Source organism: Dreissena polymorpha, chromosome 3 (assembly GCF_020536995.1).
Source record: "Dreissena polymorpha isolate Duluth1 chromosome 3, UMN_Dpol_1.0, whole genome shotgun sequence".
Taxonomy (NCBI): Eukaryota; Metazoa; Mollusca; class Bivalvia; order Myida; family Dreissenidae; genus Dreissena; species Dreissena polymorpha.
This window is the reverse complement of record NC_068357.1, coordinates 16,870,623-16,884,117: the sequence shown is the minus strand read 5'-3', so window position 1 is coordinate 16,884,117 and position 13,495 is coordinate 16,870,623. Positions and strand designations below refer to the sequence as shown.

At 37.2% G+C, this 13,495-nt stretch overlaps 1 protein-coding gene across 1 annotated transcript; it reads right to left on the bottom strand.

Moving 5' to 3' along the window:
* Nucleotides 1-2,979: 2,979 nt before the first annotated feature.
* LOC127873117 (uncharacterized) lies at nucleotides 2,980-11,260 on the bottom strand. Its single transcript, XM_052416765.1, has 2 exons — nucleotides 11,200-11,260; nucleotides 2,980-8,108 (listed from the first exon to the last, which is right to left on the bottom strand). Exon 2 carries the CDS (start codon nucleotides 8,071-8,073, stop codon nucleotides 7,048-7,050), a length of 1,026 nt encoding a protein of 341 aa, XP_052272725.1. The 5' UTR covers nucleotides 8,074-8,108; nucleotides 11,200-11,260; the 3' UTR covers nucleotides 2,980-7,047.
* Between the last annotated feature and the right edge of the window lie 2,235 nt (nucleotides 11,261-13,495).

Genomic DNA, 13,495 nt, shown 5'->3' with positions numbered 1-13,495 from the left:
TGAAATATACACGCTCCTCAGTCGTGCACATAGCAGGTGAAATGTGTACTTAAAGTCTATGTAAAGTTCAAACGAGAAATTCAATATTCCCGACATGATTTCGGGTAATACTTAACAATGAGACTTTAACCTCTCAGTCTCGAGTAACACATCTGACACCACGACAGCTTCGCTGTATACAGTTAATATTTTTAGTTTCGCATAGGTGAAATTGTTGCGTATTCTGCATTAGAAATAACTCATAAATGTCCAGGCACCGAACAGATATTCATGTATGATACATAGGCATATCTTAATGCCAAGCGCACAAATTAAAGTTTATGCGAGTACGCGTTTTATTTTTCTTAAAAAAACTAGAGCGTTGTCACAGACGTGACGTATAACCCCATATGCTGCATTGACACAGACTATTTTGCATGCTGTCTTCACAAAACAAGAGAAGCTCATTTATGACGATTTTTAAAAATTATTATGCCATTATCATTTATGGCCATTTTGACCCTCGAACTAGTGAATTCTTTCGCATGACACGCCATCCTATGAATGTGAACAAAATTAATGTACAGAGTCATTTTAAAATCTCACAATGAATGGTTATGACCCGGACAAAATCATTTATGGCCATTTTTGACCTTTGAACTCAAAGTGTGACCTTGACCTTGGATATATCGACATAATTTCTTTCGTGCGACACACCGTCTAATGACGATGAACAAATGATTTAACAATCTCACAATGAACGACATAGTTATGGCCCGGACAAGCTCATTTATGGCCATTTTTGACCTTTGAACTCAAAGTGTGACCTTGACCTTGGAGATATCGACGTAATTCTTTCACGCGACACACTTACAATGATGGTGAACAAATGAGCCAAATGAATTTAAAATCTCACAATGAACGACATAGGTATGGCCCGGACAAGCTCATTTATGCCCATTTTTTGACCTTTGAACTCAAAGTGTGACCTTGACCTTGCAGATATTGATGCAATTCTTTCGCGCAACTCACCGTCCGATGATGGTGAACAAATGTGCCATATGATTTTAAAATCTCACAATGAACGTCATAGTTCTGGCCCAAACAAGCTCATTTATGGCCATTTTTGACCTTTGAACTCAGTGTGGCCTTGACCTTGGAGATATCGACGTAATTCTTTCGCACGACACACCGTCCAATGTTGGTGAACAAATGTGCCACATGATTTTAAAATCTCACAATGAACGACATAGTTATTGCCCGGACAAGCTCATTTATGGCTTTTTTTGACCTTTAAACTCAAAGTGTGACCTTGACCTTGGAGATATTGACGTAATTCTTTTGCGCGACATACCATCCAATGATGGTGAACAAATGTGCCAAATGATTTGAAAATCTCACAATGAACGACATAGTTATTGCCCAGACAAGCTCATTTATGGCCATTTTTTTACCTTTGAACTCAAAGTGTAACCTTGACCTTGGAGATATCGATGTAATTCTTTCGCGCGACACATCGTCCAATGATAGTGAATAAATGTGCCAAATGATTTTAAAATCTCACAATGAACGACATAGTTATGGCCCGAACAAGAATTTTACCTTTGAACTCAACGTGTGACCATGACCTTGGAGATATCGACGTAATTCTTTCACGCAACACACTGTCCCATGATGGTGAACAAATGTACCAAGTCATTTTAAAATCTAACGATTAATGACATTGTTATGGTCAGGACAAACTTTCTGTTCAAAACCCACCAAGTGACCCCCTGACCAAGTTTTTGACCCGGCATGACTCATATTCAAACTTGACCTAGACATCATCTAGATACAACTTGTGACCAAGTTTGGTGAAGATCGGATGAAATTTTCGGGACAGACATACAGACCAACAGACAGACCGACAAAGTAACTCCTATATAAAAACAAGAAACCGTCGGAGACGGGTGATGCTCCCCAAAGTGTTTTTTTTTGTCACAATATTGCACTATATATTCAGATAAAAGGAAACGTCTTGAGGGCACAGTAGTTGGGGGGACCAGAATTTTTTTATAAAAAATTTCAAAGGGTCATAACTCTGTGAAAAATCATCCGACCAGAACCCGCTGATAATATGCACATCTCCTCTTGGTAGTGAAGCTTCCCATAAAGTTTCATTGAATTCCGGTCATTAGTTGCTGAGAAATAGCCCGGACAAAAATTGTGCACGGACAGACACACGGACGGACAGACGAAGCGGCGACTATATGCTCCTCCCAAAATAATTGTTTGGGGAGTATAAAAAAAGTGACTCCTATATAGCCCCCATTACCAGTAATGGGGGTATAATAAACTCGTAAATATTGAAATGTGTTTTGTGAAGGTATGGGGTAAACAGATTGGGGGTTAGCAAGTTGAAATGTCATACGATCCTTCATTTTTCATTTTTATGTTCCCCAGTCTATACTGGGGGACATATTGTTTTTGCCCTGTCTGTTGGTTTGTTTGTGTCAAACTTTAAAATTGACCATTACTTTGAAATATTGAAGACTTGATATTTGGCATGCATGTGTATCTCATGGAGCTGCACATTTTGAGTGATGAAAGGTCAATGTCATCCTTCAAGGTCAAAGGTAAAAATTTTCCATATTGAAGATAGCAACTTGATATTTGGCATGCATATGTACCTCATGGAGCGGCACATTTTGAGTGGTGAAAGGTCAATGTCATCCATCAAGGTCAAAGATATGGGGGGACATGGTGTTTCACAAACACATCTAATTTTCTCTCTAAAACTTTGATTCGGATGCACAAAACAATGGCAATAGGAAATATGCGAAGAACGAACAGAAAATCAAAGTCTTTGGCTTTAATGATTTTAGTGACGATTGTTTTCAACCAACAAAAGCCAATTAACACGAACACCGTTTTCGTTTTGTAAAAATAGTTCTTGTTTAATATTTCTCCATCTTGAAAATGGTCACAAACAGGATAAATCACTGCAACAAAGACCAAACACAAAATCCATTCATGATTTATTTAAAATGACAATAGAGAATTCTCTCATTTGAATTAAAATGATAACAGCTGGTTTGTACCTGCTTAAATTAAAAACAGTCATTGATAAAATCAATACTAGCCATTTAACAACTTGACAAAATAAACTTAAAAACTATTCTGTCATCATATTAGACAATCACTAATAATAGCATGCATAACATTAGAATATATATTTTATCAATCATAACAAGTTCAATCATGTCTTCTGATAACTGTTATTTTCAACAGGTTATAAATATTATAAATTTTTCATTAACATAATATATAAATAGTATATATATTAAGCGTTAAACATAGGTATGCTTTAAGCACACAATCACTTTAACAAATATTTATAATACATACAAACTTAAATAGAACTTTATGTGTAATTCAAATACTATCATACAATTATATTGGCAATCTGTTACAAACAAGAGGGCAAAAGGCCCTAGATCCCTCACCTGAGACGCTATGGCAATGAACTGTTTTAAAGCAGCTTTTTTATGTTTGTGCAATAAATGACCTTGCTTTCTTCCCCGAAAGTTTGTACTAGGCTGAGTTGTCATTAGAACAAATATTCTGATCAAGTTTCATGCTGATTGGACAAAACGAGTAACTATAAGAGTGTTCATAAGGATTCACTAAAGACATGTTACAAAATTTGTCCCACCCCTTTGGCATTTAAGTTTTAAAATGGACAAGAAACATTCTTAAACTTGGCTTTGAATTTGGACAAATGATGTAACCAAATTTCATAAAAATTGGGAAACCAATGTGGATTTAAGTGTTAACAAGCATTCTCTTTAATTTGACCTATTTTTGTATTTTTTAACCCAACATGACCAAGTTTTAAACTATATCTAGGGATCATTGGAAAACATGTTTTGAACTATAAATGCAGCCTCTAGAGTGTAAACACTGCAAATGCTGATGATGCACAGTACAGGCCGGACAAAACTGATCAAAAAAGGTCAGACTGCACAGGCTTATCTGGGATAACACTTTACACACATGCATTAAACCCCTTTTCACAAAGCACGGCTCAAATTACAAATAACCCCATACCTATTTGTTAGAAAAGTATTCAGAGGGGGTAATCATGTGACAGTCCAGACGGCGAAGTCCATGCCGAGATAGTAATTTTTCGCTGTCTTATACGGTATAATACACATTATTACTTTTGCTGGATGTATAACTGACGCCCACTTATCAGCCATATCAATCAAAGGCCAATTAGCTTTTATTTTGTAATAAAATTCGATTTAAATCTCTCCTTTACTCCCCACAAAATTAACTTTGTGGAGCTGTAATTAGGTCCTGCTAAGAAATTTTGCAGAGGGTAAAGTTGAGTAAAGAGCAAATATTTATATGAAATAAACTCCAGTAACTTTTTGCTGAGATGACTGGAAAGAAAGCAGCATTAAAAAAATTAATACAAATACCGTAATAAAAGGTACACAACACCCCAAAATACCTGCATCGGCATGGACGTCACCATCTTGATTATCACGTGATTATCCCCTCTGGTATTGCACATATAAACATCATAGTATTGACTTATTTGACCTTGCAATTTATTCACTAAGGATATGTGGAAGTACAGTTATAACTTTTAGCATGTAGAAGTATAGTAAGAACTGTTAATATTTTATGGGAACTGACAGACAGAGTTACCATAATTTACCCCACAATCACACGTTTGCCTGGGTTAAAATTAATACTTTAACACATAACTAGAATAAAAGCACTGAAGATCAACTTCAAACAATCAAAACATGCAAAAAAAACTATAAAAAAAATAATATAACAGTAAGAGCCCTCAAATAACGTTCAATTTTAATGTTTTCGATTGTTTTGAAATTGTTCCTAGTTTTCTGGGGGCTGTAGCAGGTTTATATATATTTTTGTCGTAATCCTTTGACTACACATGATCGTGATGGTAATTGGCACTGTTATATCAGCTTATAGGTGATAAATATAGGTAATAAGTTTAAATGAGCAATAAGTTTAATAAATAACACAGGTTGCAAATAGAAAAAAAACATTGATTTAAATAAAATTATAATTCACGTATTTTGACAGTATAACACTTACATGGTCATCTTTTTAATTACATTTTTAAGGAAAAGATCACAACTTGCATAATGCAGATAATTATCATCCATAAAACTAGAAGTAAAAATTTGATGAGAAACAGCAATGAGGAATATTTAAAACTATCAACCAAAGATGTGTATGTTTGAATGTGAGTTACAAATGTGGAGAAAAAACGTTCAAATGATATAACATTACATGTACACGTACAATGATCTGAATGTGTTTTAATTCAATTAAACATAGTAGATATAAAACACATACTAAAAATATAAAAAAAGCCCATAGACACTCATAATAAACAGAAATTTCGAACAATATTTAGAAAAATAAAGTTAACAGATTAAAAAAATCAATGTTCCTAATGAATTTCTGGCTATGATATCTGAACATTTACGAGCGAACTCGAGATTAGCCTATGTTAGCCTAGGGCAGCTTTCGACGCTGCCCAAAGCCAGTCTTGGGTTCGCTCGTATATGTTCAGATAACATTGCGGAAAATTAACATGGAATATATTGTCGCACAGAAAATAAAAACTAGCATTTAGTATCTCGTTAAATCTATGTTACCATACCACATCGAGCATTGAAATTTTTGCTATTGCTATAAGGAACAGATTTTTTATGGGTTAACTTGTTTTTACGAAATATTGTATGAAATATTTGTTGTTTTGAGTATCAATGTTACTTTAAGCCAAACTGAGCAATTCATTAAAAAAAATAATCTTTAACCATTAATATCCTATGTAAAATACTAAGATTATTGATCACAAAATGGTAACTTAAAACCAAAGTTTCCACTAAAACTACACACAATTACCTTCATTGTTCACCTCCCCATTGTTGGCCATTGCCTTTCAAAAAGTGAATTGATCATGTCTATGTATCATGTATTAACATATTTAATCTATTAGTACAGACAATCCAAAGTAGTCTTCTTTATTGTTTTTTAACAATTTCAGAAAAATATATTGAAATTGTTGCATACAGATTCAAATTTGCAATAAGTTCATATTAAATTCTGTATTGTAACAAAGATTCAATTCTGCAATTAACGCTTGTCAACTTGCCCTTGAAAACATTTCATGTGTAGTGATAACAGTAAAGACTGATAAATGATAAAAACATGAGAATTGATGCCATTTTGTCAAACCATGACCTAAACTAGCAGCTTGACAACTTTATGATAAACGTAACCAATGGTAACATTCTAAATAAAGCATATTAATGTGTATTCTTTGTCTGGAGTAGTGATGTTAACTTCTATAAAACAAACACATGTGTATTTCCTAAGCCTTATTATATGAATGTCACAAACATCAATAACTTATATGTAAAAAACAAAGTTACTATAAAAGAATAATAACATAAGGGCATACTTATCATAACTTTTATGTAGTATGTATCGTTAATTTTCTTTTCATATAATAGGTGTTGTAATTAGACCCATTCCTGAAGCCAAATTAACACATATCGTTGAAAACGATGGATGCTCCCCTTATGTACGCTATAAAACTGTAACCAAACTGTGAGAAAATCTTTTATTAGCCTCAATGACCTTGACCCCAGTGACCTCAAACCTCATCAAAAGGAAGAGGTCTATGCAAGGTACCTACATGCCAAATATGTAAGAGATCAGTAAAATATTGAAGGCACTGTAACAAAAGTGTGACGGAAAAGTGTGATGGAAGAAAGGAAGTAAGGAAGGAAGGACAAACTGGCAACTAAATGCTCCCCAATTTTTTTTCGAGGAGCATAATAAATAACAAATTCAACCAACAATACATCACTTACAATATTTGATTGATTCTTATTTCTTACAATGTTATTTCTTTTTAAATATTTTTTCCACCTGCAAGTTTTCATGTTAAGAATTTCACAATTTGATCAGTACCAGACCCATAACCCAAACAGTGTAAAAATTGCTGATATATGCATAAAATATTATGTTCTAATCATCAATCACAATTGTTGAGTCATGTCTAGCCTTCTTGTGAGTAATAGCCTTTTTGTTGGAGCTACTTGATGCAGAATGACTCCCATCACTCTGTGACTCAGTATATAACCGATTCATTTCAACATCTTTACTATCCTCTTCAGTTTCATGGTCAATTATTATGCAATCACTGCTTGTTTCGAATTCATCACTATACTCCACCTCGTCATCATCAACGTCATCTCCATCAACATCAATGTCAGCACCATTGTCATCACCGTAACAATCCTCTTCATCGCCGCAGTCAGAATCCGTAAAAGTCTCATCCGCCTCGAGACTGTGTTTCCGCTTCGTGCCTCTTGTCTGAAAGGGAGGTTCATCGATGGACGCTTCTGATTCCGAAGAACCCCGTATCTCTTTAACAGGAATTTTACTACTTCCACCACTAGAATCTGGGCCAAAGATGAACAAGTCCTGAGCGGACTGCACGGACGTACTACTGTTCCCACTCGTTAAAAATTCGACAGGCGTTTTCCGCTGAGGTGTGAATCCAAGGCTATGTGTAGAACTGTGGGAGGCGGACGAAGTATTCGACAAGTTCGAATTATTAGAAAGGTTTCTAACTAGTTCCGGCGTCACCACTGGTAATGTATTAGATAGCAGTGTACTAGAAACAACAGAATCACTGGCTACAGGACTTACGTCAATATAATTACTTGTCCCAACAGTACTTGTACTTGAGCTAGCGTTACCCTGAGAGAAATTTTTCGTGGAGGAACCACTCGAGTGACTACTGTCTGTTGATTCACTGCGCTCATCAGATCCCTTTTTCTGCTTTCGTCGACGAGCGAGGGGGGCTTTCCCCACAGGCTGGAGGGTGAAACCCTCGCGCTGGGCCTTATGGAAGGCATCCATTGTAGCTGAGAATTGGATCTGGACCGCAGTGGTGTTTGTGAGCACCCCCGGGGTCAGAAGTGTCTTCTCCGATAGCACACTGTTATTGTTCCTTAGCAACCACTCGTTCTTCTTTAGATGTTCCATTGTGAGTCTTTTTTTTGGGTCAACTGTCAGCAGCCCTGCAGTGTAAATTCCTGGTGAGTCTATTTGCGATAGTGTGAATATACTAAAACAAGAGGGCCAAGATGGCCCTAGGTCGCTCACCTGAGACGAGTCGGTTCATTCAATCTTTACCAAATGTCAAACTTGACCTAGATATTGTCCTGACAAACATCCTGGTCAAGTTTCATCATTATTTCATCTGCGAGTCATGATCAATGTACCAATGAAGTTTCATGATCGTAGGCGTAAGCATTCTTGAGTTATCATCCGGAAACCATTTTTCTAAGTTGAGTCACCGTGACCTTGACAGCCATTGTGTGAATACGTTTTTTGGCACTGTGACCTTGACCTTTGACCTAGTGACCTGATAATCAATAGGGGTCATCCGCGAGTCATGATCAATATACCTATGAAGTTTCATGAACCTAGGCATAAGCGTTCTTGAGTTATCATCCAGAAACCATTTTACTATTTCAGGTGACCCTGACCTTGACCTTTGACCTAGTGACCTGAAAATCAATAGATGTCATCTGCAAGTCATGATCATTGTACCTATGAAGTTTCATGATCCTAGGCATAAGCGTTCTTGAGTTATCATCCAGAAACCATTTTACTATTTCAGGTCACCGTGACCTTGACCTTTGACCTAGTGACCTGAAAATCATTAGGGGTCATCTTCGAGTCATGATCAATGTACCTATGAAATTTCATGATCCTAGGCATAAGCGTTCTTGAGTATTCATCTGGAAACCATTTTACTATTTCGGGTCACCGTGACCTTGACCTTTGACCTAGTGACCTGAAAATCAATAGGGGTCATCTACGAGTCATGATCTATGTACCTATGAAGTTTCATGATCCTAGGCCTAAGCGTTCTTGAGTTATCATCAGGAAACCATTTTACTATTTCGGGTCATCGTGACCTTGACCTTTGACCTAGTGACCTGAAAGTCAATAGGGGTCATCTACGAGTTACGATCAATGTACCTATGAAGTTTCATGATACTAGGCATAAGCCCTCTTGAGTTATCATCCGGAAACCATCTGGTGGACGGACGGACCGACATGTGCAAAACAATATACCCCTTCTTCTTCGAAAGGGGGGGGGGGGGGGCATAATGAGAAAACTGCCCCCCTCCCAGCAGCCATATTATTCAACTGACCGGAACCATTTTTGAACTAAACTCTCGTATCAAGGAAACAAATATTCTCAGCAAATTTCATGAAATTTGGGCCAAAAATGTGACTTATACTGTGTTCACATTTTTTCACTATATACATGTAGAGAAAAATGCCCCGCCCCACTGGCGGCCATGTTTTTTCACCGATCCCGACCATTTTCAAACTTGTCTGAGATATCATTAAAACCAATGTTTTGACCAACTTTCATGATGATTGGGCAGAAATTGTGACTTCTAGAGTGTTTACAAGGTTTACAAGGTTTCTCTAAAGCTAAATAGGGAAAACTGCCACTATATACATATAGAGAAAAATGCCCCGCCCACTGGCGGCCATGTTTTTTCACCGATCCCGACCATTTTCGAACTCGTCGGAGACATCAATTGAACCAATGTTTTGACTAACTTTCATGATGATTGGGCAAAAATTGTGACTTCTAGAGTGTCTACAAGGTTTCTCTATAGCCAAATAAGGAAAAACTGCCTCGCCCACTGGCGGCCATGTTTTTCAACAGATCGGCCGAGATTTCATTGGGACAAAGCTTTTGACCAAGTTTCATGAAGATGGGACAAGAAATGTGGCCTCTAGAGTGTTTACGAGCAAATGTAAACGGACGGACAGACGGACATACGACGGACAAAGACCGGTCACAAAAGCTCACCTGAGCAATCAGGTGAGCTAAAAAGTACCTTTCTAGGTGTGCCTCTTTTCTTTTTTATTTGGATATGACACAATGACACACAATTTTCTGCAAATCAAAGTAATCATGAAATAAAACTAGAGCTTTGTCACAGACGTGACAAATACCCCCACATGCCGCATTGACACAGAATATATTATGCATGTTGTCTTCACAAAAAACAGCGGACACCATGCTCAATGTTTAAAACGCACTTAGTGACCCCGTGACCTAGTTTTTGACCTGGCATGGCCCATGTTCGAACTTGACCTACACATCATCTGATACAACTTCTGACCAAGTGTGGTGAAGATCGGATGAAAACTACTTGAATTAGAGAGCAGACACAATGCTCAATGTTTAAAGGGCACTAAGTGACCACATGACCTAGTTTTTTATCCGACATGACCCATATTCGAACTTGACTTAGACATCATCTAGATACAACTTCTGACCAAGTTTGGTGAAGCTTGGATGAAAACAACTTGAATTAGGGAGCGGACACTTAATACGGACCGACAGACAGACTGACCGACAGACAAGCTCACTCCTATATACCCCCCTAAACTTCGTTTGTGGGGGTATAAAAATAAATTTGGATGAAAATGATATAAAAGCTGTTTATATTGATATCAACTTGGAGATGCAGAATATTTTGGTGTAAACATGAAACTTCTGATAAGTTTATATTAACACTTGTTAACACCATGTTAAAAACAAGAGCTGTGTTTGTGAACACCAATGCCCCCTACTGTGCCGCTTTGAAGCCATATATTTGACCTTGAAGGATGACCTTGACCTTTCACCACTCAAAATGAAAAGCTCCATGAGATACAGATGCATGCCAAATATCAAGTTGCTATCATCAATAATGCAAAAGTTATGACCAAGGTTTTAAGTTTTGGGACAGACAGACAGGCCAAAAAATATACCCCCAATCATTCGAACCGGGGGCATAAAAACTGACACCTAGCACAGAAAAATTGAATATGGTTTCTAATATTTTTTTAAGCTATTAACTTGAAAGACTAGGCAATTCAATACAGGGTTCCCCCTGGTTAAAATTTTCTTACATACAATGTATTGTAGAACTAAGAAATTCTAACGATTTTAAGTTTTATGAATCTTATGAAGAAAAAGTTGAAGCAAAATGGAAATTTCTTTAGCAAAATTTGCTAATTTGTAGCAATTGGCTACTTTGACAAATGCCAGACTAAGCCCTGATGCACTGTATAATATGACAGATATACCCTGTATGAGAGATTTGGCTGCAGTGGAGACGTCCGTCCATTCCTTGCCATCAAAACTAAAGCGACCATCTTGATTTCACGCATGAGTGCCTTGGCCTGGTCCTCTGAGCTGCTGGCATGGAATGGGACCCGGCCTGACAGCATTGTGTACTGAAAGGAAAGCGGATACTGATGACAGTGGAAGTTAACCCTTAACCACTTAGATATGCATTTAGTCCCTTAGAAAATACAAGAGCACCGCATAACGGGTGCCACGCTCGGCTGCGGGGTGCATTTTTGAAGAAATGAAAGATTGTCAGATTTTAATATTTTTTTTGGGGTCACAGTGACTTTGACCTAGTGACCCAAATATGGGTGTGGCGTGTAGAACTCATCAAGGTGCAGCTACATATGAAGTTTCAAAGTTGTAGGTGGAAGCACTTTGATTTAGAGTTTTAGAGCCAATGTTCAAAACCTTAACAAAATGTTAAGGTTTTGCGGACGGTGGACAAGACGACGGACACGACACGAAGAGCTGGCTATAACAATACCTCAGGTTTTTCTCTGAAACAGCCGAGCTAATAATATTAAAGAAGTTTCTTAACAAAATAAAGTTTTCAAGGTTTCATTCCCATCTCTAAGATACTGATGAGCAGCAAATAGCATAACAAGAAACCGTCGGAGACGAGTGATGCTCCCCAAAGTTTTTTTTGGTCACAATATTGCACTATATATTCAGATAAAAGGAAACGTCTTGAGGGCACAGTAGTTGGGGTGACAAGAATTTTTTTATATAAAATTTTAAAGGGCCATAACTCTGTGAAAAATCATTTGACCAGAACCCGCTGATAATATGCACATCTCCTCTTGGTAGTGAAGATTCCATAAAGTTTCATTGAATTCCGGTCATTAGTTTGCTGAGAAATAGCCCGGACAAAAATTGCACAATATGTACAGTTAATGGAAAATTTCCAAGGGCCATAACTCTGTGAAAAGTATCCGACCAGAACCCGCTGATAATATGCACATCTCCTCTTGGTAGTGAAGCTTCCCATAGAGTTTCATTGATTCTTGTCATTAGTTGCTGGAGAAATAGCCCGGGCAAGAATTGCACTATATGTACAGTTAATGGAAAATTTAAAAGGGCCATAACTCTGTGAAAAAACATCCGACCAGAACCACTGATAATATGCACATCTCCTCTTGGTAGTGAAGCTTCCCTTAAAGTTTCATTGAATTCCGGTCATTAGTTGCTGAGAAATAGCCCGGACAAAAATTGTGCACGGACGACGCGGCGGACGGAGCGAAGATGAGCTGTGACTATATGCTTCCCCCAAAATTTTTGGGGGAGCATAAAAACTGAACAGACTGTGAGTTTCTCGCAAGAGAAAGGAACCTGACCTGAATTCAAGCATTGTGCACTGCATGAGATGGAACCTAATTATGAGTCTACGTGAACTGGATGATAAAGGAAGTTATTCAATTAGTCTTAGGAATAAGAGAGCCATGGGCCCTATGGCGCTCACCTGAGACCAGAAGGCTTTAAACTATTCTGAGAATTAGGAGTTCAAAAAATAAAAGAAGTACTTTATGAAACAGGAACATGATTTGGAATACACCAGAAACTAGATAATAAACAAGTCATACAATCAGTATTAGGAAAAGAAAACGAATAGAAAACATACACAACAGAATTTAATTATACTAATAATAATACAGAATCTTTTTAGCAGGAAATATGTACTAAAATAAAATCCTGACATGTGGTCAAGCTGTCAATATATGCAATATTAAAAAGATTTAAAAATATTGTAAGTAATTGAAAGCTTGATGTCTTTTTAATTGATATGTCTTCCTTCTAACTATCATACTTATTTGTGCAGTCCGCACAGACTAATCAGAGAAGACGCTTTTGCTTAAATGAATTTTTAAAGGTAGTCTTTTCTGCACAAATATCTAGAATCAGTGAAAAGTGTCGTCAAAGATTAGCCTGTGCTGACCCCACAGGCAAATCTGGGACGACACTTTACACAAATGCATGAAGCCCAGTTTTCACAGAACAAGGCTCCATTTTATGATTCTAGGTTCAAGCGTTCTAGATATTTTGTGTTGAAATGTTTTCATAATTGATTTTTGACTGGTTGAACTCCAAACTGATTTTCTTGCTTTTCTGAAAAGCAAGCAGCATGTTAATTTGGATTATCATATTAAAATACATAGCAACCTTGATCTTTGACATGAAGTTGCAAGGTGTCTTCCTGTCCTCACAAATAACCAGCATGCAAATGTGCAGGATCATAGGTGGAAGCACTCCCCA

Bases quoted from the DNA above. Each gene is read 5' to 3' on its own strand.
- LOC127873117 (XM_052416765.1), bottom strand. From the start codon at position 8,073: ATGGAACATCTAAAGAAGAACGAGTGGTTGCTAAGGAACAATAACAGT.